The following is a 21,708-nucleotide window of genomic DNA, read 5'->3' as shown; positions in this document are numbered from 1 at the left end:
ATTAACCGAAAGAGCAAGAGAACATCGTCTTCGGTGATCACTGAAATCTCAAACCATAACCTAAGTTTCAAAACAAACTTTATTCTGTTTGAAGACCTAATACAATGCATTAAAGCAACTTAAAACAACAAGACATAGCTCCATTGAATCTATAGCTTGAACAAATGTCAAGGAGGCACAGTCCCCCCGCCCCCCGCCCCAGGTGCCTTGTAAAGGCAAAATTACAACTGACCATGACATCCTCCCTCTCGTCAAAAGACCAACTTTAACAATGTCATAGAAACAGATTTGTAAAAACATCGAAGAGATCGTAGCTTTAAAAAATACACACATATAAATGAGATTTTTTTGTTTGTTTTGCCTTTTTTTCTTCTGTTTTTAAATAGCAGCACCCCGGGCAGCTCACGCTATCTCACGGTGACAAGTTCCAAGTGAGGTCGGTTAGTGTTTCCAATGAACCCAATTTTGTTCATAATACTAGTAATTTATACTAGTAACTTACATAACTAGATTTCTAAAAAATAAGAATTTGGCATTTCAGAACTTTGTCCCATGTGAGGCATTATGCTATAAACTGCCCCTTTCTTAAATGACCCTGACCTCCAATTTCAGGGTCTGCTCTCCAACTGACTTGGATACCATGCATAGCAAAAGCACAGTTGTTAGAACCAGCAGAATTTTTCTCCCAAAAAGGAACATCAGTAGGACTTCCCAAACACGTTACTAGCTCATAACCAGCTATATGACAAAGCAATTGGTTCCCCACAGTGACGGCTCACATAAACACATTTTGACTTGACACACTGAAAACGAGGATTTCCGAGTTCAGCGAGTCACGTAGACCAGCTACCCAAGAGGAGTAACTTTTAAACAACAGAAACAAGCCAAAGAATTATGAACTTCTTCTCACTTCACTTGCAAACACTTTTCACCTTTGTAAGACAAAACAAAGCAACTTCAAAGGAAAAAAAAAACCCCATACACACATACAAGAATTGTACTAGACACTGGCTTGTTATGTACTTGAACTCAACGACTGTGGATCTGTTTTGGCTGAAAGGTGTACTGGAAACACAGTCCATGCACATATACATATATACATATATCGAGGGCCGTGAAGTCGTCCGGTGTTGCAGACGCAGGCTTTCTGCCTTTTCAACGTGGTTATGACTTTTCCCTCATGTATTATATCAGATCCCAATGCTCCCAATTCTAAAGCCCCATCACAGCCTCTCTTCAGCTTAGCTTCTGGCTTGTATCTTCAGGATGCTGCGTTGGGTGGGGAAAATCAATGCGTGGATGTAAGCATGTATCAGGAGGGCCTCTGCTGTCTCCATCCCTAATCATAAGCTGCTCAGTGTGGTTAGGAGATGAATGATTGGACTCAGAGCCCTGCTGGTCAAACATCTACAAGGACAGATGTGATGGCATGCCACACGCTGGCAGAAGGGTACTGGGCACAGGCGTAGCATCATAGGTTAAGTTGTGACTCACGGTGACAGGAAACGATGAATCCTGCCTTTGCTGGTCAAAGAAAAACCTATTGCATTTCTGCTCGTGAGAGGCAGAAATAAGGCAAGGGCCTAAATACCATGCCATCTTGTGAAGTGGTGAAGCAAAAACGTGGACAGAATGGTAGCTTTTTAACGCAATATTCCATCTCAGATCTTATATTTTAGAAATTAAAGTTCCTTAATAGCATACACAGATGTGCTACTAAAAAAACCACCAAACCTAGTTGATAAACTACTATTAACTAATGGTTGGGCTTCTGTATGACATGGAAGGATAGTTGTAAAGGAGACACTCAGAGAATAAAACCAGGGGAATCGTCAATTGTCTGGAGATGTGAGGGAGATGGTCAGGTCAGTACAGTCAAGTTTGAGGGCTGACAGTCTGGCTGTAAGACTGACTATTGCTATTGATATGAGTAGCTTCATGTAAAAAGGAAAAAAAAAATACATTCTACAGTTGACTGAGTCAGCCACTAGACTGATTCTTTCAAAAGAATTTTAAAAGGAACAACATTAGAGAACAAAACAAAACCCCCTTCCCCCCAGTAGTTGAAGGAAAGAGAAATAAAGCTGTGGTGAATCTAAATAGGAAAGGAAAACTGACGTTGTTAAGATTCCATTTTAATCTCCCCATTATTCCTCCCAACACAGGTACAGTTCCCACTGAACCCAAAGGCTTTTGCATATGTAAATTGGGGAGAGAGATCTCTTGCTGTTGCCTTCAGTTGGCAAGAATACTCTAACAAGCCCTTCCTTTTCCCCACGGTGAAGTGTAACACATACAATTATTTGGGTGAATGAGGACTGTTACTATGATTCCTACAATGGCCATGACTTGAACAAGCTCCCCACAATCGGGGCAGGAACGATTATGACCACGTCTATTTGCTTTCTGATCTAAGTTGAGTGGAAAGCTAGGAAAATAGCAGATATCCAGCTAAAAATATCTTTTCAGATCATGCTTTTTCTACAGTGGATGTTGGCTGGTTGTTAACGGGTAGTCTAATGTGAAAGAGAGACAGGTTTTCTAAATGCAGCAATGATACTTTAAAATGGGTGTTTCCAACAAGGGTGAACACTGCTCCAGGACCCTGCCTGCCTGCCTTCCTAAGACCTAGCATTCCCATAGGTTTGTATTTGTCATGAGGGTATAGTAAGTAGCAGATCAAAGTGGGAAAAGACTTCACTTTGCAGTGATCCACTTCTCTGTAATCACAAGAAAGAGAAAGTGCATGCCATCCTGCCACCCTCCCCCCCCACCTGTACATCCCTTTGCTACATTCCCCTCCCCAGATTCAAGAAGTTCACAATTCTTTATGAAACAAACATTGCCAGGTACCGTATCTTAAGTCTTGAAACAACATTGTTGAACTCAGCCATACTTTGTCATATTCATATATCTTTCTCTTTTTTTATTGAATAAAGCAGCTTTGAAGCTTATCAGGCACTGCCCAACAAAACATTTAGTCCAAAAAAATCTGTTATGAACTTTTTAACCTTGGGCTAACAGCCAAGTACTCTGTACAAGAAAAACTGTAAAATATTTCATAGTTTTAAATCTGAAGCCATTTTTTTTTAAACTGGCATCCTGTACATTTCTTCTTTTTTAAAAAAAAGGTAACGAGTAACAAAATGAATATTAACAAAAAAAAAATCAGGGACAGTGTTTTCAAGCAACAAAAATTGGGACAGTGTTTTCAAGCAACAAAAATTGGGGCAGGGGAAGCTTATTCTGAAGGTACGTTTAAAACAGGTAACAACGATGAAAATTAAGAATTGCATAGCACTGTGAATTTAGCCTTCAGCACAACAAAACAGAAGCTATTTGGTATTGATACAAATCCGTCTATTTGATAGTTAGTCATTCAATATTATGTACATATTTTATATACTAAATGTCATTTTGAAGTCCTATTTTCCAAGCTCCATTTTTCTGTTGGTGGGTTTTCTTGGTTTGTAGAGTTTTAATGAAACACTTTCTGGCACTTTGCTACAACAGAATTTCCTCTGAACGTACGTGAGCGGACGTTCCCCCAAAGCGTCCCCTGTGAGCGGAAGTGCCTTTCTGCTACATATCGGTTCATTTCGTTAGAAAATAAATGAAATAATCCACAGTGCGATGTGTCTGGGGCCACCGTGCACGGCAACACCCAGGCTGGACTGAGCGACCCCAGGCCAGGGCTCGTCAGCCCGTCCCCGCTCCGGTCTCCAAGGTCCCAACTCTTGAGCTGGTAAAGCTTCTGAAAGCACGAACAAGCACCATGGTTAAAGGCCTCTTTGTCCCTGCACGCAGAGATTTTTGCATTTCTTCTCTTGGTGTCGTGTGTGGTTGTGACTTTAAATTAATCCAAAAAACAAAACCAAAAAGAAAGGAAGAGGAAAGGAAGGAAGGCTAATTAAGCACTCCAGACGAGGAACGGTGGTCGTCGCCCAGTGCGAGCCCGCCGCGTATGTGTCTGTCTTCCCCTACTGCCGTGTGATCGAGAGCTCGAGTCACATCTGAAGACGGGCGGCTGGGTGTCCGCAGCTCAGTTCCCAGGTCGGGCTGCAGGGGAGCCCTGTGCTTGCTGGAGGCCTCGGGGAGCTGAAGGTGAGAAGCAGGCGGGAGGGCGGCCCTTCATCGCCGCTGCTGCGCGTACACCGGGTAGGCTAGCGTGACGTTGAGGGAGTCGTTGTGCTGCACGAGGGACGTGTGTTGGTAGTGGAGCACCAGTTCCTTCAGGGAGCTGTACAGGTTGTAGGGCTCGGCGAAGCCGTAGCCCGTGGCCGTCTTGTTGATGACGCAGTGCTTGACCTCACCGTCCACCCTGCACATGGAGAGAGAGCACAAGGGCCTGGGTGAGCTGGGCCAGGATGAGGCGTTTTGGGTAAAAGCGTCGTGAAAAGCCCCGATGCAGGCCAGCCTCCACCTGGGGACCAGTCCTGGGGGAGCCCTAGACTCGTGGAGTTGTCCCTTGTCACTTACTTACTGGCTGAGTGACTTCGGGAGGTAACCCAGCTTCACCGAGCCACTGGATTGCCATCTTTAGCATGGATTAAGAGGGAGACAGTAGTCATCTATCTGTAAGAGGGGCGCTTTGAGAAATGAGGCGGTGTACGGAAGGGGCTTGCTGGATGCCTAGAGCGCGGTGAGCAGGCAACGGGTGGTGACTTTAGCCGTTACTATGAGCGCTGCCGCCCAACCAGAGTGGTACCATTACAATTATTAACAGGATTCCTCCTTTCAGGCAGGCCTGGAATCGTCCACATACCTCTCCATCTATTCTCCTATTCCCTTGTCCTCACTCAAAGGTCTCACTTCTTTCCTGTAGCAATATCTCTCTGCTTAAATGGAGGGAGGCGATGGGCTATAAAATACGCGAGACCCTTTCTCTCCTAGAGGACATTCACGTCTCTGAAATAATGTCAGTGATCCAACCTCACTCTTCAAAGTACCCCCAAACTATTACAAAAACAAAGGAAAATAGGCCATAGGACGGAAATGTCTTCTCTTGGGTGTACTCATCTCAGGGACAGTGAGCAGGGTCCTTTCTCTTTCTGTTTTAAACCTGTCGCTGATGGGGACTTTACCTGTGGGTGGTGCTTCCATGTGGATCGCCTCAGATTCTAACTATACGGAAGCCCCCCCCCCCCCCAAAAAGCAGCAAGCGTGGCTATTTCCACTTGAAAGACGAAAAAGGAAAACAGGACTTCTCCCAAGCCCTAGTCTCCCACCTAAACAGCAGGTTTCTTTCTACTCGACAGCCATTCCTGCCTAGACTTGAAAACAGTAGGTCTCATTTCCTCTTCTCCACCGTTGTACTACTGTAACACTCTTAAAGGTTAGAACTTTTCCAAATCCTTGCCCGCACGGTTGGCTGGCTGAATGAATGAAACACCTCCTTGAGCTGTCTGACGAGACAAATAATGGGCTGGGGGTACGTACACTACGGAGCACGCGTAGCAGCCCTGTTTACTGCTCTCCCGGACCAGAAAAGTGCCATCTCGTTTCCCTCGCAACAGGTTTTCGGCTTTGTTTCGGTTGCTGCTGCCAACATTCCACGTCTTCTCGTCGTGGTGGGGCAAATCCTCGTCATCTTCCACCAGCGAATATTGGCTACAAAGGTAGAAGAGAAGGTTTCTAAATGAAGTACATGGCAGCCAGCAGCCTGCCCGAGCTCTCCTCGCTTCGATCTAGTTCCTGCCCCTCCTTCAAGCAAGCCAGGCCAGCGATTGCGGGTCTGACTCGACCAGCCTCTCTGGCCTGAGTTTCCTCGTTGAGTTTAGCCTTCAACCCCCACCCCCACCCCCGAACAAAGAGTTTTAGTAGCACTAAGTGATACTCTTCCTGTTTCAAGTCAGTCAGTAGCTACCTGCGGCAGACAGCAAGGTATTAAACCATCCCGTTTGTCCAGTTTAGATCAGGAAATTGATTGACCGGGAGGAACACCAGTTTTCAAATAATTGAAACAAAACATATACTTAAGCCTTAAAAATATGCTAAACAGGGTTGTCTCCCCCCAACACCACCCCCACCCCCACCGGACCCAAAATATGTTCGGATTTTCTAGACGGTTCCAGGACATCATCACGGACACAATGTCACTTCAGAGCCCCATGGGGGAAAAGGAAATCTGCATTCTCCTTTGCTAAACTTTCCTTTTTTAAAATTCTGGGTAATGAGACTGATAATATTTTCTCCTACGAGACGTTCCATTCCTCACTTGCTCTGCAAAACGAAGCAAGTTGTGCATTTTCCTTAAATGAAAAAACACCCTTGCTACCTCCCATCTGTGCTAACTACTTACTCTTCGGTGTTTTCATTGCCCAGCCACTCGTTCAGCTTCTTCTGCCGAACACCTTTCTGAGTCAACCACCTGGAAAAGAGGTTTAAAAGGAAAATGCGTTAAGAACCTATCCTTGATTTTTGCAATGACCAATCATGCACGTGCAGGGTTCCATTTCCAGTACATACATCAAGTATTGGTCTCTTGTCTTTCTCAGCTGAATGAGGTCTGGTTTAATGCTGTTCATCCGTTTGTCAATCTCACGATACTCGGCAGCCTGCTTCTTCAAGTCCTCCTCCAATCTCCTTCTGCTGTCGACAATTTCACTGATGCGAGACTTTAACTTTTCATAGTTATGCATAATCCTGTAGGCAAGAGCAATGCATCCATAATTACCTGGAGCATCAGGAAAGTTCCCCCAAGGTTGCAGTATTGATTCCCAGCAGTTTTCCTCAGGTAAAGAATGCTTTCTCTCCCTGTCGTTTCACAGAAAGCGAGGTCACCTTTGAACAGTTTAAGAGAGTTGTGGTGCTCTAGCACATGGGCAGTGGGAAACCCTCCTGGGTCACCAACCTTTGGATTTCTTTCTCATTGCCTTCGCGTTTAAACTTTTCTATGTATTCTTTGCTGTACCGCTCCTGGGTTTGGCACTGTTCTTCAAATATTTTTATGGTTTCATTAAATGCTTCAATAGCTGTTCTTTTCATTTGGATTTCCTGCAACCCAATTTTAATAAGACAAGGTCATTCCTTTCACAGAAAAGACAACTTCTTACGGCAAGACACTACCGGGACATTTGACCGGCGCTACTATCTGGCACGAAGTATTTTGTTAGCAAGGTGGGACTCAAATTCATAAAAGCCCTTAAAATAGTATCACAGGAGCACACATTTCCTTTGGAGACTTTTCCCAGTCTCTGGAAGATGACTGCTTGACAGTTTTCTACAGTTTTCATCTTCTTTAAAAACCATTCCACTTTATCAGCAGCTTATGCCATCCTTTTGCTCCCTCTGGCGGTCCCGGATACGTGATGGTCTAGAGGAGATTAAAGCCTCTAGGAAAACAAGGCAGTACATGTAGCCTCAACCCTTTCATAGTAAGGGCATCGCAGGGTTAAATCCCCATTTCAGAGGTTAGACAAGTCTGTGGCACTTCCAGTATTATTAGCTTTCACTCTAAAGAGAATTCTTCAATCTGCAGTTATGCCAATCCAACTTAATTTATTATTCTGATACTTACAGGCTTGATTTAAAAGGTTTATAGTAAGTAATTATTAGAATAATCAACGATTCACAAATAAATGATCTCCCCACTTTCTTACTGGCAAAAACGCAACCTTTTAAATTCTTTTTCTGAAGCTGAATATAACATGCATTAGCTTCTAGTAACTAAGAGCTCTACAATTTTAATGTGATTTTCACAGAAAACTCACCTGGGAAGTACGGGTATAATCTTCATATAATCTATCATATTCCCGACTTTTTTCTTGAAATTGAGTGTTATATTCATGTAATTTTTTCCCTACAGCTTCAATATTATCTTCTTTGACAACCTGATCCTGGAAGGATTAGAAGAAAATGGACAAAATATAAATTCAGTTGATAAGGTACTTATCTGACATGGGAAAAATCCTCAAACAAAACAATGGTCATTTGTTTTGTGAAAGTATTTTATTGAGCCACTTGTGATCACAAAATTGCAGTCTGAACGTTTTTCAAGCTTGATTACATGCAATTCATCTGCTTCAAAATATTTTCTAAACATTAAAAGTAGCTTTTTAAAATATTAACATGAGTATGTGATTACCTGTTGGTATTTGGATACCGGATAAAGTAATTTTACATCCAGTTTGGGATTATACTGAGCTAGAGATTCATTCCGGTAGTGGTTTATCAGTTCAACCACAGAGTTGAAGGTTAATGGGTCAGAGAAGCCATATTTCCCATCTCGGTGAAATATTTTGATTAATTTGTTATTTCCTCCTTTCCTGCAAATGCAATATATAAATAACGGCATTAGAATTCTCTTTAAAAAACAAAAAAAAAAGCGTGTTCTCCCATCACCTTTAACACGCCAATTTTAGAATTTTAGCCACATGCCCTAACTCACCTTAGTGTAAGAGTATAATCACCGTGCATTTTAGTAGATGCGTCTCGTACCAAAAAGGTCCCATCAGCTGTATCTCGAAGTTTTTCATTCACTTCTTCCCTGAAGTGAAAAGAACATGAGACAATGCTCACCTAGTGGATTTGGTGATTCTCGTGTTACATGTTCTTAACTGTATTTTCAGAGCTTAAGAATTAACACACAAGTCATTCTGACAAATCAGCACAGAAAGTCGTGATCCCCAAAAGGTTTCTTCCCAACAACTCTTCATTCCCCTCAAAAAAAAAAAAAAAAAAAAAGCTGAGACTAGAAATGCCACTTTAAGCTGATAACATTAATTCTTAGAGGTTTGGTCTAATAAAGAGAGTGACTTTACACTCTGCCTTGAGGCAGTGCCACTTCACCCTGCTGCCCCCCTGACAGCTCTGTCAGTAATGAAACTTCTCGGGTATTTAATTTCCTGTGGCATCCAGCACCCACAATTCCCCAGAGCTCAGTGACTTCTGTGGTCGTCTTTGGAAGGGAACCAGCTTCGTGCTTATGTTGGATGATAGCCTAAAAATGGAACTTAGCAAGCTGGTGCGTTTTGCTTTTCTTTCTCTTCATCTAAAACTCCCTAGCTCTGGTGAGAAACTCAAAGAGTCTCTGTAGCCTTACCTCGAAATATCTCCCCAGTACCATTCAGCATCTTGTAAGGACATATTGTTATTCATACCGTTGTTCGCTACAGTAGTGGGTTTTGGTGGTTTAGGAGGCAGTGCTGTAGATGAAGGAGAAAGAAAAAGTTTTTGCAGTCCCAGCTACAAATAAACGTTTAAAAGTCGACCCAAGTTCCTTTAAGTAACATTTTCAACTGTGAAACACAGCAATAATGCACGAGTCCATGAACATTTTCTCAAAAAAAAAAAAAAAATCAGAAATCTTTTTGACTATAGACCATAATGGAAAAAAAGAGAAGAGCTTAGAGACCAACAAATAAAATGGGCTGGCCATGTGAATGAATTTCAAAGTAAACCCAGACTCAGTCACGACATTTTCTACTTTCAGGTTTGAGTTGAATTAAAGTTTCATATCTGGTCAAATCTATCTAAAGTAAGAGACCACAAAGAGAACAGCAGAAGGAATCACATGGCTTGGTTTTAATTTCCTCCTCTTATTTAATTATAAAAGACAAATTTGGTTTCTGTCCTCCACAAATGCTGCTGTGGTAATAAAAAAGCTCATCTACAGGAATATGTTTTAAGAGGCGGAATTGGGTTTCTCTAATCTTAGTATTTCAGGCACTTTAAGAAACTCCTCTGTGACCTCAATCTCTTTAGTATTCATGATAATATTCTATTGGATAACTGTGCTCTATATTATGCCAAGAGTGATTAAAAACCATATCCCTCTTCCTCAATATCAAATCAGTATTCATGTACCAACTGGTGACAAATAAAGAAAGACTGCGGTGTTTCTGAATTTCTTAATTGGGAGGAAGGCGAAAATAATTGAGAAAGCAAAATAAGTCTAGGATGTCTAGCTAAATGCTAAGTCATAAGTTTTAAAGCACTGTTATTATTTTAAGCAAAAAATGTCAGGAGTCTAGCAGGTATATTTTATAAAGACCGAGACTCAGTAATGGGAAGAAGCCAACTTCTCTCACTGCAGTATCTTAACAGAAGAGAGAGCAGACAAAGTCTCAACATTTGGTTCAGAATAGTTTCGGGGCACCTAGAACTGAGTTGCAATCACTGCTACATTTGATAGCAGCACTGGTACATGCTTTCTAAAGTACCGAGTGTTATCACTGCCAAGTGCCACACTGTCCTCATCCACTGTCAACAGAGAAAGCGGCACCGAGGTTGCATCCTTTTAATTAAAGGAACGACATACAACAATATAACCCAAACAGCAACAAAAGACACCAGTGCAAAACTGGAATCCAATTTATAGCCATTCAACTAAGAATAAGCATTTACCCCACACAGCCTGACTTGCTCCCACAGGCAGTCAAACCATTTGTTTCATTTTCAAGCTATGAGCAAACTCATTAAATTAGAACAAATGAATAAAAACAGACATCCAAAGAGGAGCTGTTAACCGTAGTTGTCAGAAAGATTAAATGCCACAACATTAACCAGCTTTCTACAAGAATACTGCAGTATTACCTGGTGGATCCATTTCTATATAAAACATCAAGTCTGTGCCACAATTTATATCTGGCTTAGCATATTCTAAATCCAGGTCTTCCATATTCCAAACAGTGTTGTACATTTGTGCGAGAGTTTCCTGGGCTGAGCTCAGTTATAAGAAAAGAGTCCGGCTTTCTTTGTAATGGTGTCTTGGAATTCATTTCAAAACCTATAAGGGGCTGCACTGTAACCTATGACATCACACACCCCAGCCAATCAAGTCAGAAAAATGTCACCAGACCACTCCTGCTTCATCATTTCTCTTCTCTACCAGCCTTAACACAGCCCCAAATCTCACGAAGATCCTACATTTAACAGAACTGCAATGTATACACGCTCTTCGTTTCAAAAAGGTGTTTAATCTGACTGTTCTTCTCTAGCCGTGAGTTTTCTAATTCCTTTTTTATTGCTCCGTGCAGCATGGTACGCTCCGCTCTTGGCAGGTTGACAAAAGCTGATACGCTGCGGCACGTAGCTTCCCCCCCCCCCCCCCGCCGCACCCCCAGTGCATCTGGGTTTATAGATAGCCCGGTCATTTCTTGGTTTAAAAATCTTACAAAGGCATCCAAATAGTATACTCAAGATATATTTTAAAGTCCTAAAATGCCTCTGATATATATTAAAAGCAGGAAGGATCAAGAACTCTGGATATTTAATTTCAGTCCTCCATAATTCACTGCAAACTCAAACTTATGCACTGTCACAAACGTGCTACATTATAGGCAGCACAATGAAAAAAAGGTAGAGGCAAAAATCTCTATTAAACACTGCAGTTAAAACTATAGAATATGGAATGAAAATGCAAAAAAAAGAGAGGCCACATATCAGAATGTAGAGTACAGGCAGAGCTATCTTTGCTAAGTATTTCTCACTGATGAGCCCATCTTCAGATTTACTGGGCTAAATACTGCTTGAGGGGGGGTGGGTGATGTAATCACTTGTGTGTGTGTGCGGAGGCGGGGGGGCTTTTGTCCCCTCCATCTCAAATGCCTCACTTTGGGAAGAAACGTTATTATTCCTTCTTAGCAGTATTTAATGTGAGGAAACCAATTCCCCTATAAATCTAAATTAATGTTAGTTCTACAGTGAGAGGGGAGGAAGGGAGAAAAGGTTCCCCCCACCCATATAAATGTAGTTAATTTAAAAAACTAGAGTGGGCTGTGTGATCTACGTACATGTGCATGTCACATATTTCTGTGACAATTTAAAGAACACAGAAGCCCTGGAAATTTATTCTTAGACATTCTGTCAAATTTGGAATCATAAAATATATAGAAATAGAGCAAAGGCAAGACAGCCTCTGAGCACTGTTCACGTGTCTCTCCTCCAGTTTAATTCAGTTTCCCACTAAGGAGGCAGGCAGATTCAACCTATACCCCCCCACCGTCTCCCACTCACAGGCTCTCTTTGCCTAAAGGTTGAAGTAACCCTAAATGCAAAGAAAAATGGTGGTGGTGGGGTTATGTCCTCAGGAAAAAAAAAATCTTAATTTAATAAAAATGTTGACCCAAGTCCTCCCAGCAGCTGTGGAGGACAGCGCGACAGCCCGGAGGGGACCTGTCCCCCATGCCTTTGGGAGCACTTGGTGCAAACCGGTCCTGCTGCTGGAACCCATGTGGTAGACCCCGGGAGGAGGGCAGGGAGACAGGTGACTTTCCACGTCTCTCCCAGGCCTGGCCAGGCCCCAACTTCCAGACCAGCACTTGGTAATTTCCTCCTTCCCCATTTCCAACCGAAGCCCCATCTCTCCCTCACATTGTGCCCCTCGAGGAAATGGGGGAGTGTCTCCCCTAATCTCTCATCTGCCCTCCCCAGGCAGCGCTTACTATCTCTCCCGCTCTCCCTCTCCCTCTTCTCTCTCTCTCTCTCTCTCTCTCTCTCTCTCACACACACACACACACACACACACACACACACACACACACACACACACACACACACACACACACACGAAGACAAACTGCAGAAATGAACCTTTCAGAGAAGTCCCCCAAAACAGTGAAACAGCCAAGGGGCAGAGCTGTGCCCAAACGAAAGGCAACTTACTTTGCAGGTTATGCATTTCAACGGTTTCCCTTAGAAATGCCCGTATCCGACAACGGAAAAAAAAAAAAAAATCCGAAAAGCGATTCCTCCAGCCTGTGCGGCGCAGGACCCCGAGGCTCGCACGCGCCGCCGGCAGCAGCGCAGCTCAGCGCCCGCCGCCCGTGCAGAAGCCGAAGCCGGCTGCGCGCCGGGGCCGAGGCTGCGCCGGGGAGGGAAGGAGCCCGGGCGCTCGCACGTCCCTCTCAGATAACGATCGCGGCTTCATGATTAACTTGGGCAGGTTCAAATATTTGCTGAGCTAGGGATTTCGGGTGGGGGAGGGGAGCCCAAGTCCAAGTCGAAGTTGTCATCATCGTTAACAAGTGGCCAGTGCCAGCCCAGGTCCTCCTCCTCGCCGAGGAAGTGAGAAGGCCATTGTCAGGGGACCTAAAATAGGCTCTCGAACCGGCTGCGGCGGCGCGCGGCTCGCAGGCTCGCGGGGCTCAAGTGGCCACAGTGCAGCGAGGCACTAGGCGCTGCCAAACACAGGAAGTGGCTGAGCTAGTTCAGCAAAAAATAGAATCAAAGCCTTGCTTGTAAAGGCCTGAACCTCTCAGAGCTGCCCAGAACACCGTGCCTTGCTCGCGTCCACCTCCTCCCACATACCAGCACAGACAGCCCCGCAGGTGTCACAGGAGAGCCCCGCGGAGCCACCCTGCAGGGAACAGGTTTCCAAACGTTTCCCAGGAGGAGGCTCCTCGGGAAGAGTATTGCGCCTCGGCATGGGTACGCTAAGCTCCGTTGTATTAAAAATACACTCCAAGATAAAAACTCTACTCTGCAGCTGTTTGTATGAAGTCAAATTTCAACTCCTGTTAAAATGGCCATAAAAGGTCTGCCTGCATGAGGTTGGTGCAGATGCTACATGGAGCAAAGGACGGGAGGGCAAGGAGAATGGCACACCTTTCTAGAGGATTTTTTTTTTTTCCCTTTATTCGAAAAAGTTGCAAGGAACCAAACTTAGGACTGTTGGCTACTATTTAAAGAACTAAAATTTGGCCAAAGAAAATTTCCACTCACATCAGCATAGACGGCTTTACTGTTATCCCAAGAACCTTAACCCAATGTAAAATCCCAAAATCACTAGCTTTAAAACCAGAAAAAAAATTTAGAGATCACTTCAATTCCCTCATGCTACACACACACACACACACACACACACACACACACACACACACACACACACACACACACACACACACACACACACACACACACACACACACACACACACACGTGTACGCTTCTCACCCAGAATGAAGTGGTTTGCAATAACATTATAGCACTAGGACCAGAACCCAGACTTCCGATGTTTGGTCCTAAACTCCTTTTTCTCCACTCACTTGCCCTGCTCTTTACTTCCCTCTGCCAGAGAAAGTAAAAATTAACAAGTGAAACTGAAGTTAATTTCTTTTAAGCCCCATGCAAAAACTTTCACACCTACAACAAAACTTTTGTTTTCTATTTTTAGTTTAATTAAAAAAAAGAAAGCTGCTTTCTAATTATCTTTGAAGAAACACGGGTTCTGTCTATAATACCCTCAGACTCTGTATGACAAGGTGACCCAAAGGTCACATGCAGTGACAAAGGAAGATCTAGGGGCTGACACAAGAGTCCACACAGGCAGGAACCAGCTTCAGAATTACTCGCAATATCTGGGAAGTGCTGCTACACTCACAATGAAAGTGATTTTACAAGCTCTCCTTTGGTGCAATTGAGGTCATACGAAACACCTACTTTTCCAATTGGCAAAAAATTAGTCTATAAGTGAATAGACACAGTTCCTGCCAGCTGATCACAGACACAGGGTTAGTTCACAGAATACCCTTGCCTCCTGAGCTGCATAATCTTGCCCTACTTTAAAAAATAGTCTTTCTGAAGCTGGGAACTTTGGAAACATCAGTCACTTAAGCATACCTGTCTGGATTCACAGGATATGTCATGTCAAAACCTTCTAAGATTAAAGTGTTCTCTAGTCTGACAGTCTATTTCCCGTTTCAGAAGAAAATTATCTACTGGGAAGTGGCACACTCTCTACTTAGAGAAAGTCTTAAAATAGATTTGAAAACTTTGCTTCAAATTTCTCACAATATGTACAATCATTTACCCTAGAAGTTCTATTATATTACTCAAAGTGTGAGCTGAGTCTTTTCCCAATTTTAGTCAATTTAGTGATCTGCAAAAAACATGCTCTTCATTAGCTTAAAAAGGGAGCCCTCTGCTGGTAGAACAGAATCAGTAACTTCTGCTCCAGAGAAAAGGGTCAACTTTCTGTGTATTTCATTCATCTCCCACTATGTCCAGAAGTTCACACAAAATAAATATAATTGCCCAACTGTCACTTAAATCTATATGATTCACTAAGAAATCACTAATAAATCAAATGCACAGATGTCATAACCTTGGAAATATTTTTCACATGCCTGCTAATAAGCTCTTGTAAGAAAACTTGTATTTCAATTTCTGAAACCCAAAGCCTAGTCTACCACACTGGAAAACTTACATAATTGAAAAGCTATCTTTACCTTCTAGATTCTTCAAAACACTAAGTCTTACTACTTTCCTCTCTCTCAAAGTTTTGCAAAACTCATTTCAGAAGCAAAATGAGGCCATGTGTCACTTCTCAGCAGGTGTGATCTAGTCAGGAAAATGTCCCTTAATCATTAAAATAGTGCGAAAGTTACAGACTGAACACTGTAGCTCATACGTGCCAATCACCATCAAGTAGCAAATGCTCCACGAGCAGCTTTCATCCTGCACAGCTTCTTAAATGGTTTTTTGTCAAGGGCCACGATTTATGAACAAAAGCCCATATGAAAAAAAACCCGTTTGAGAAAAAAATAAATGAGCCCAAATCTTCTTTTAGGGGTTAAATTAATGCCTCTTTTCATAATTTTAACTTAAGACAACTTAGGCCAGAAGGGCCCTTCAGGATGATGTCAATTCTTTAGTCCACATCCAGGGCTCTGAATGACCCTGCACTAAGAAAAATGTCCATTTGAATTTATAAATAAACTCAGGTTTACAGATGCATAAAAGTGATACATTCTAAAAGTGATACATTCACCTGAAAAGGTGCGCCCATTGCTTAGTAGAAAAAAGGACCCCTTCTCCACAATTGCCCTCTCAGATGTCCCTTGAGAGAAAGAGAAGGCTGCACCGTGAAAACAAAAGTAAAACTGAACTATACCCTCCAATACATCTCCTGTTCAGAGCACGAATAAAACTTCCTATTTTTTGACAAAACCTAGTACACGCCTTGCCTGCTTACTCCTGCCCCTCTAAACACGTGCAGCTTTTTCAAACTTTCACTTCTCACCTTTGAAACAACCTTCTAATGTCAGACCACATTTTAAACCCAATAAAAAATAAATCAGAGAAAAGTAAAACTCTTTGAAAGTCATTTCCTTCTACCTTAGTGCTTGCTTTAGTCTTGGTTGCAAACCAAGCCCAGAGCATTTAAAACAAGATTCATGAATCGGGCTCTTCAGGATGAATGTTTTGCAAAGGCACCAGCGGTTAAAAATTAACTCTGACAGGTGTAGAAGGGCAGGGGGGAGAAAGAGTCATTTATTTTCCCTCTGGGCTTGAGGGTGCAATATTAAACTTCAATTATGCTACATTAATATTTCTGAATATATCCATGAAATCTGAAATATGTAAATACACTTATAATGGGTTTCATTCAAAGGCACTCAGTGTTAAATGGTCCGTTTTTACCTTAGTTGCCCTATAGAAATCTACTTCAGCGACCTAAGGATCAGTAGGGTAAACGTAACACGAAGTGATTCAAGAAAACCCGCTGTTCAGCTTTAACCCTTTTTAAGACTTTTAGTAACAGAGAACAGCAAACTGTCAACCAAGTTCGGAGAACTTACTCTGTGCTTAGCCTTTCAAACCTTAGTTTCCCTCCCTACAGGGGAAGAAGTCTTCCTTCACAGGTATGCTGGATGCATTAAATGAGCTGGTGTGTTAGAGTTCTTTGAGATTTCATTTGGATGACTATTATGCTGTGTCCAGTTCTACGCTAAGAAGAGCTGAAAAGAAGAAGCCTTTGTCCTTGAGAAATGTAGCTAAGCTGATGAAACTACCGGAACAACTACAGAACAGTTACGTATAAGAGGACAAGGGGCTTAAGGACATAAATGTAGTGAATGGGTCAAAACCCTGCACATCAAGCAGGGGAGGAGCTCCCTGGGTGCAGATGAAGAGGATGGCACTGTTCGGGGCGACTGGGGACGGCTGTGCACTGCGTAAAGGCACCTGGGCAAGGTGCGGGGCGGGGCGGGGGGGGGGGCGGCGGCGGCGCTGGGGCTGGTGCGGAGATCCAGGCGCCTCCACTCCCTGAGTCGCACACGGAGCAAAGGGGGTCAGACAAAGGCATCCTCCTCCCTCCAAGCAATGCGCCCACGGGGCAGCAACTGCCCACTGAGTGTCCTTTTCAGATCTGCGTTTAAGTCCCCTCCAGGCATCCTGAGGCCAGGCTCCGCGGGTCGGGAACATGGGAATGTGGGACCAGTGGGGAGAACGGCCTGGTAGGATTCAGACGGCACTAACCAGGAAGGTGGCTTGAGGACATGGAGCCCTGAACGAGGCCAGCTCCGGCAGGGCCTTAAACGCCAGAGCTGACACAACGACACCAAGGACATACTACAGGGTCGTAAGCTTCAGTACTCCTCACCTCATTTAATGCTCATAACCATCCCAGGAGAGAGGCGTTATTCCCATTTCACAGACTGGAACACCGTCTGGAAAGGCTGAATGGCCCGGTGATGAACTCGGTAAGTAAGCAACAAGAGTTGGGATTCAAACCCAGACGTGACTTGCACTGTTCTTTCCACTGCATGACACACGACGGAGCGACCTTGAGCCTGATCCCCAAAGCTACCAACAGTCGCACTGGGGCTCTTTACTATATGTGACCCATAGGTACAAATATCACCTATTCCTGGTCTATCGCTTGCTGGAAACTTCGGAGGACTTTTTGACTGGACACTACGGGTAGTCCCGCTGCCCACGAAGGTTCCAAAAGCCCGGGTAGCAGACAGAGCAGCAGCCTGGTGTCTGGGCCAGGTGCCCCACCCCCGGCAGACCCATTCCGGCTCACACTGGTTGGGGTGGCACCAGGTGAAACCGTCAAGCTCTGTGGTCTTCAGTTTCTTCACGTGCAAACGGAGAGCTGGACAATGCATTCAGCTCTCAAGTGATGCTTTTTATGACGTTGTCACCTAAAATATTTACTGCTTTTTCAAATCCGGTAAAAATATCAAGCTGTTATTTTTGTCCTTTCCAATCTATTTTGAAGAAATCTTTGAAACTCCTTGAACTGAGATGCTGTTTCTCCTTCCCCTTTTCAAATTGTACCTATTCTTCGAAGCCCACTTCAAGTTCTTTTTTTTCCTATGAGCTTTTCCTGTCTACTAAAAAAGTCACCAACCACATCTCTCAAATTCTTTTTATACTTACAGTACACACCCTCCTGCCCAGAATTTAATGAGACGCTGTGTGCTAACGGGTCTTATTGCAACTGACACGCTGCCTCACACATCATTAGCCCTGCCTATCATCTCAAGTTCTAACTGATAACAACTAGAAAAGGTGTCTATTTGCCCCATAATAGTCTTGCTTGTCCTCCACCCACCAAATATCATTCAAGCACTCATTTCTATTCATGACAAAGTTACTGCAAATGGATGACTTACGAGTGTTCCCTGGAGATGCGCCGGTGCTTCCCAGCCCACTGGGATGAGCACATGCAGGGGTAATGATGAAAGACTCCATGAAAACATCCCATTCCTACCAGGCCAGAGAAGTCATTTCTCTAACCCAGGGTGCCCTGCCAATCATCTTCACTGGAGCCATTCCTGAATACAAAGGTGTTAATGAGGACGCTGTCCTGGGGTGGGTAGTCTGTTTTCACCAGTGAGAGACGCTGAAGCAACCTTTTAATTCCCTAAGTCCCATACGATTTGCAGAATAGTTGACAGAGATCACACAAAGGGGGAAATGCCTCCAACTAGGACTTAAAAATTACGTGGATGCAATTTTTTGGAAGAGGCTGCATGTGTTCTGGGATAGTCTAGCAACGTTCAAGGCTTTATGGATCGTTCTTGAACAGAGCTGATGGAACTAATCCATCTGCCTTTGAAACTGATACGCCAATTTCTTAGTAGAAGGATGTAGGTAGGGTCTATGACATAGCAAGCAGTCTTAAGTGTGCATTATCAAAACAGATGCAGATGAAGTTTTTCTTGGGTGGAATTAGGCTGAAACTGAGAAAGACGTTTAACCAGTTTACACCAGAAGCAGAAGCATTAAACTCCACCACTGATTCTACTACACCCCGTGTAGCAGAAATTCTCGAAAACTCCATGCGATAAATTCGCTTGTGGGTATGTGTCAAGCCCTGTCTGGCTTTTAGCTTCCATGTCTCCCCCCTCTCCAGAGAGCTGGCCACTGAGAAGACTGGGCACCTCCCCCGCCTTCCCTGCAAGCAGGGCCCAGCTCTCCCTCTCTCTGAGGTGGACCTCCACACGGGTCAGGAGGAAGTGAAAGATCGTAGCTCGATCCTTTGGCCGGGGGTCCTGTTCTGTTCTTGCTGGTCCTCTTTCTTCCCACCCATGTGATCAGTCTAGGAGTGGGTAGTCAATAAACGGCTCCAGTGCCACGTTCACACCTGCCCCTGTCCCCTCCCCACAGGGTACTTCTAATCTATCACTGCATCGTTTCCTACTGAGCCCAAAGGCAGCCTTTGAACACCAACACAGAGCTCCCAAATCCATTATCGAGTGACCCAAGCAGTCACACGATATGACACCTTTTGGTCACCCTCTGGAACTCCAGTCCTGGGCCGTACCTGTTGACAGATTTCTCTGATGCGGTTTACAATCCAGGGTATCCCTGTTACATATCCTGCTTGCTGGGATTTGGAACACTTGGAATGGACCAGGCTTGCCTTACGTAGTATTTATGCTGCCACTCTTACCTGTGGATCCCGTATTTTGGATCTGTCGACAGAAGCCCTTCCCAATACCTGTTTCATGAGTGGTTACCCATCCCATTCTTTATCCCATCCCTACACGTGGGTTTTAAGTCTAGGCCCTCACCTCTCTGTCTGCCCCTTCCAGATGCAAACAACTGAGCCTAGCTATGGAACACCTTAATAAAAAGCACAACATGGTCCGCCATTGCATGACTGATATCTGGGTCCCCACGTTTGCTCATACAGAGATAAGTTTGGTAATTTGCATGAGTTACTCATAATAAATAATAAATTCATGATGTTTTAATTAAATTCCAGACATAAATTCAGACTACAAGCAACACCTTCTACTGGTCCTGAAACTCCACTTCACTTCTAGGGCCCTCATCACTTTCTAAATGACCAGCTCACTTTTAACCAGTATACAGCAAAGTAGGGTTGTTTAGACTTTCCACAGTAGAGGAAAAATACATCAGTGTAAATGAAATCCACTGCTAACTCGGTCTACATTTCCCGCTTTGTTAAACGGCTAATTGAATGCCAGCCTGCTTTCACAGAAGTGTCTGGCTTGCTCGAACTTGTTGCAGTAGACCCCTAGTTTCATACTACTTGCATTATTATAAATGTTTATTTTGACAAGACATTTCTCAGCCTACCTGCTTCCAAAAAACACATTCCAAAATACTTTAAATTATATAGTAATTATAAATCCCCTACTTTGTAAGTATGAGAAAGAAAAACAAAAATGTCAGCAACGAAAATCAACGCCATAATTTATGCAACAACCAGAAGCATCAAGTTAAGGGGGTCGGGGAGCTCTCCCAGCAACCCTCACCTGAAACCAAGACCATGTAAAAGCCACAAATATCAAAAGCTGGATAATACTGACCCATAGCGCTGCTGCCCAGCTATTCTCCCCTTAAGTCATGAGGTAACATGTTATTATGGATCTCAATTCCACGAGAAACTTACAGCACTTCAGAGGAGACTAAAAACCACCATTTTTCAGGCTCTAAAAAACGAACAGTGAGGGAATTTTAAATGTTCCGAAGGCATTACCTGGTGCAGGCTGGCGTTCATTCCATTCGGTGGAGATTAAAATTTCTGTAACTTTTATGAGGTGTTCAGGATTCTCAGAACTACAAAAAAAAAAAAAAAAAAACGATCCATTAGATACCTTTTTCCCCAAACAACAAACTTATTTTCATTTCTGCATATTCAAATGAATGTGTCTGATGGAACTATGTACAAGCATTTGTGAACTGGTATCTTCAGAAGGAGCTTAATGACCCATAAACTTAGGACCACCCTCATCACCCCAAAATCCAGGTTGCTCTTCTATCACTTACCTGGCTGCTGGGAATCTGAAAAGCAGGGGGCTGAAGAGTTCAGAGAGTACTCTTGCATTCAAAAGATTTTTGCTGGATGTTTGAGAGAGCTTGAAGAAATGTTTTAGCAAATACTGCAGCGTGAGCCAGTACTGATGAGGTATGCTGGGCGACCTAATGAGCTTCTTCAACAGCTGGATGTATTCTTCAGAGCTTTGCACTTCTACAGGTTAGAAAAAGAAAGAAAGAAAGAAAGCAAAAGGAATAAGAGACTGTTTCTAGCTGTTAGTGAATAAACACCTAGAAAATTTCTGTTCTAGCTACCGAGGGATCGTTTAAAACCAAGGCATCAGAAACAGCAGACAATACATTTGCTCTTCTCATTAGAAAAGGCATTACGAGAAAGTCAAAATCTCAAGTCAAATGGAAATGCAAGAAACTCTTGGTGTACAAAACCACAAGAAGTTCTCGGTGTGCTGCCGTCCACGGAGCGGCTTTGAGTGTGATTGGCTAATTCGGAGGAGCATCAGATAAGTATCACAGGTTTTAACTTTGAAGGTTACGAACCAGTTTCCTGTCCCCAAAGCACTTTAACTGAGCATTAGCTCCTAAAACGGAGAGTCCTCTTCCCTCAACTCATTTTCTAATGGCCACTGGAGGAAGCTGATGGGAACATCCCCAGTCCCTGGGTCCTAGTCCGGTTCCCTGAATCCAGGGATGGCACTTGACACGCTGAGGCATTCGCTGACGTAG

General features: G+C 43.6%; 1 protein-coding gene across 4 annotated transcripts in view; it reads right to left on the bottom strand.

Moving 5' to 3' along the window:
- Positions 1-1,931: 1,931 nt before the first annotated feature.
- The window catches only part of PIK3R1 (phosphoinositide-3-kinase regulatory subunit 1), an 85,005-nt gene continuing 65,228 nt past the window's right edge, over positions 1,932-21,708 (bottom strand). The window contains exons 6-16 of one of the 4 annotated variants that reach the window (XM_060143044.1): positions 20,977-21,178; positions 20,687-20,766; positions 9,044-9,146; positions 8,390-8,488; positions 8,087-8,267; positions 7,713-7,838; positions 6,854-6,996; positions 6,469-6,645; positions 6,302-6,370; positions 5,440-5,610; positions 1,932-4,321 (exon numbers count right to left, since the gene is read on the bottom strand). In XM_060143044.1, coding sequence (XP_059999027.1) covers positions 4,132-4,321; positions 5,440-5,610; positions 6,302-6,370; positions 6,469-6,645; positions 6,854-6,996; positions 7,713-7,838; positions 8,087-8,267; positions 8,390-8,488; positions 9,044-9,146; positions 20,687-20,766; positions 20,977-21,178 — 1,541 coding nt within the window. In that variant the 3' untranslated portion in view covers positions 1,932-4,131. Of the gene's footprint in view, positions 4,322-5,439; positions 5,611-6,301; positions 6,371-6,468; positions 6,646-6,853; positions 6,997-7,712; positions 7,839-8,086; positions 8,268-8,389; positions 8,489-9,043; positions 9,147-10,536; positions 10,671-12,606; positions 13,001-18,347; positions 18,468-20,686; positions 20,767-20,976; positions 21,179-21,708 lie in introns of those variants that run through there. The other 3 variants (XM_060143046.1, XM_060143047.1, XM_060143045.1) reach the window with 3 other exon arrangements.

Source organism: Lagenorhynchus albirostris, chromosome 3 (assembly GCF_949774975.1).
Source record: "Lagenorhynchus albirostris chromosome 3, mLagAlb1.1, whole genome shotgun sequence".
Lineage (NCBI taxonomy): Eukaryota > Metazoa > Chordata > Mammalia > Artiodactyla > Delphinidae > Lagenorhynchus > Lagenorhynchus albirostris.
This window is presented reverse-complemented; position numbering and strand designations above follow the sequence as displayed.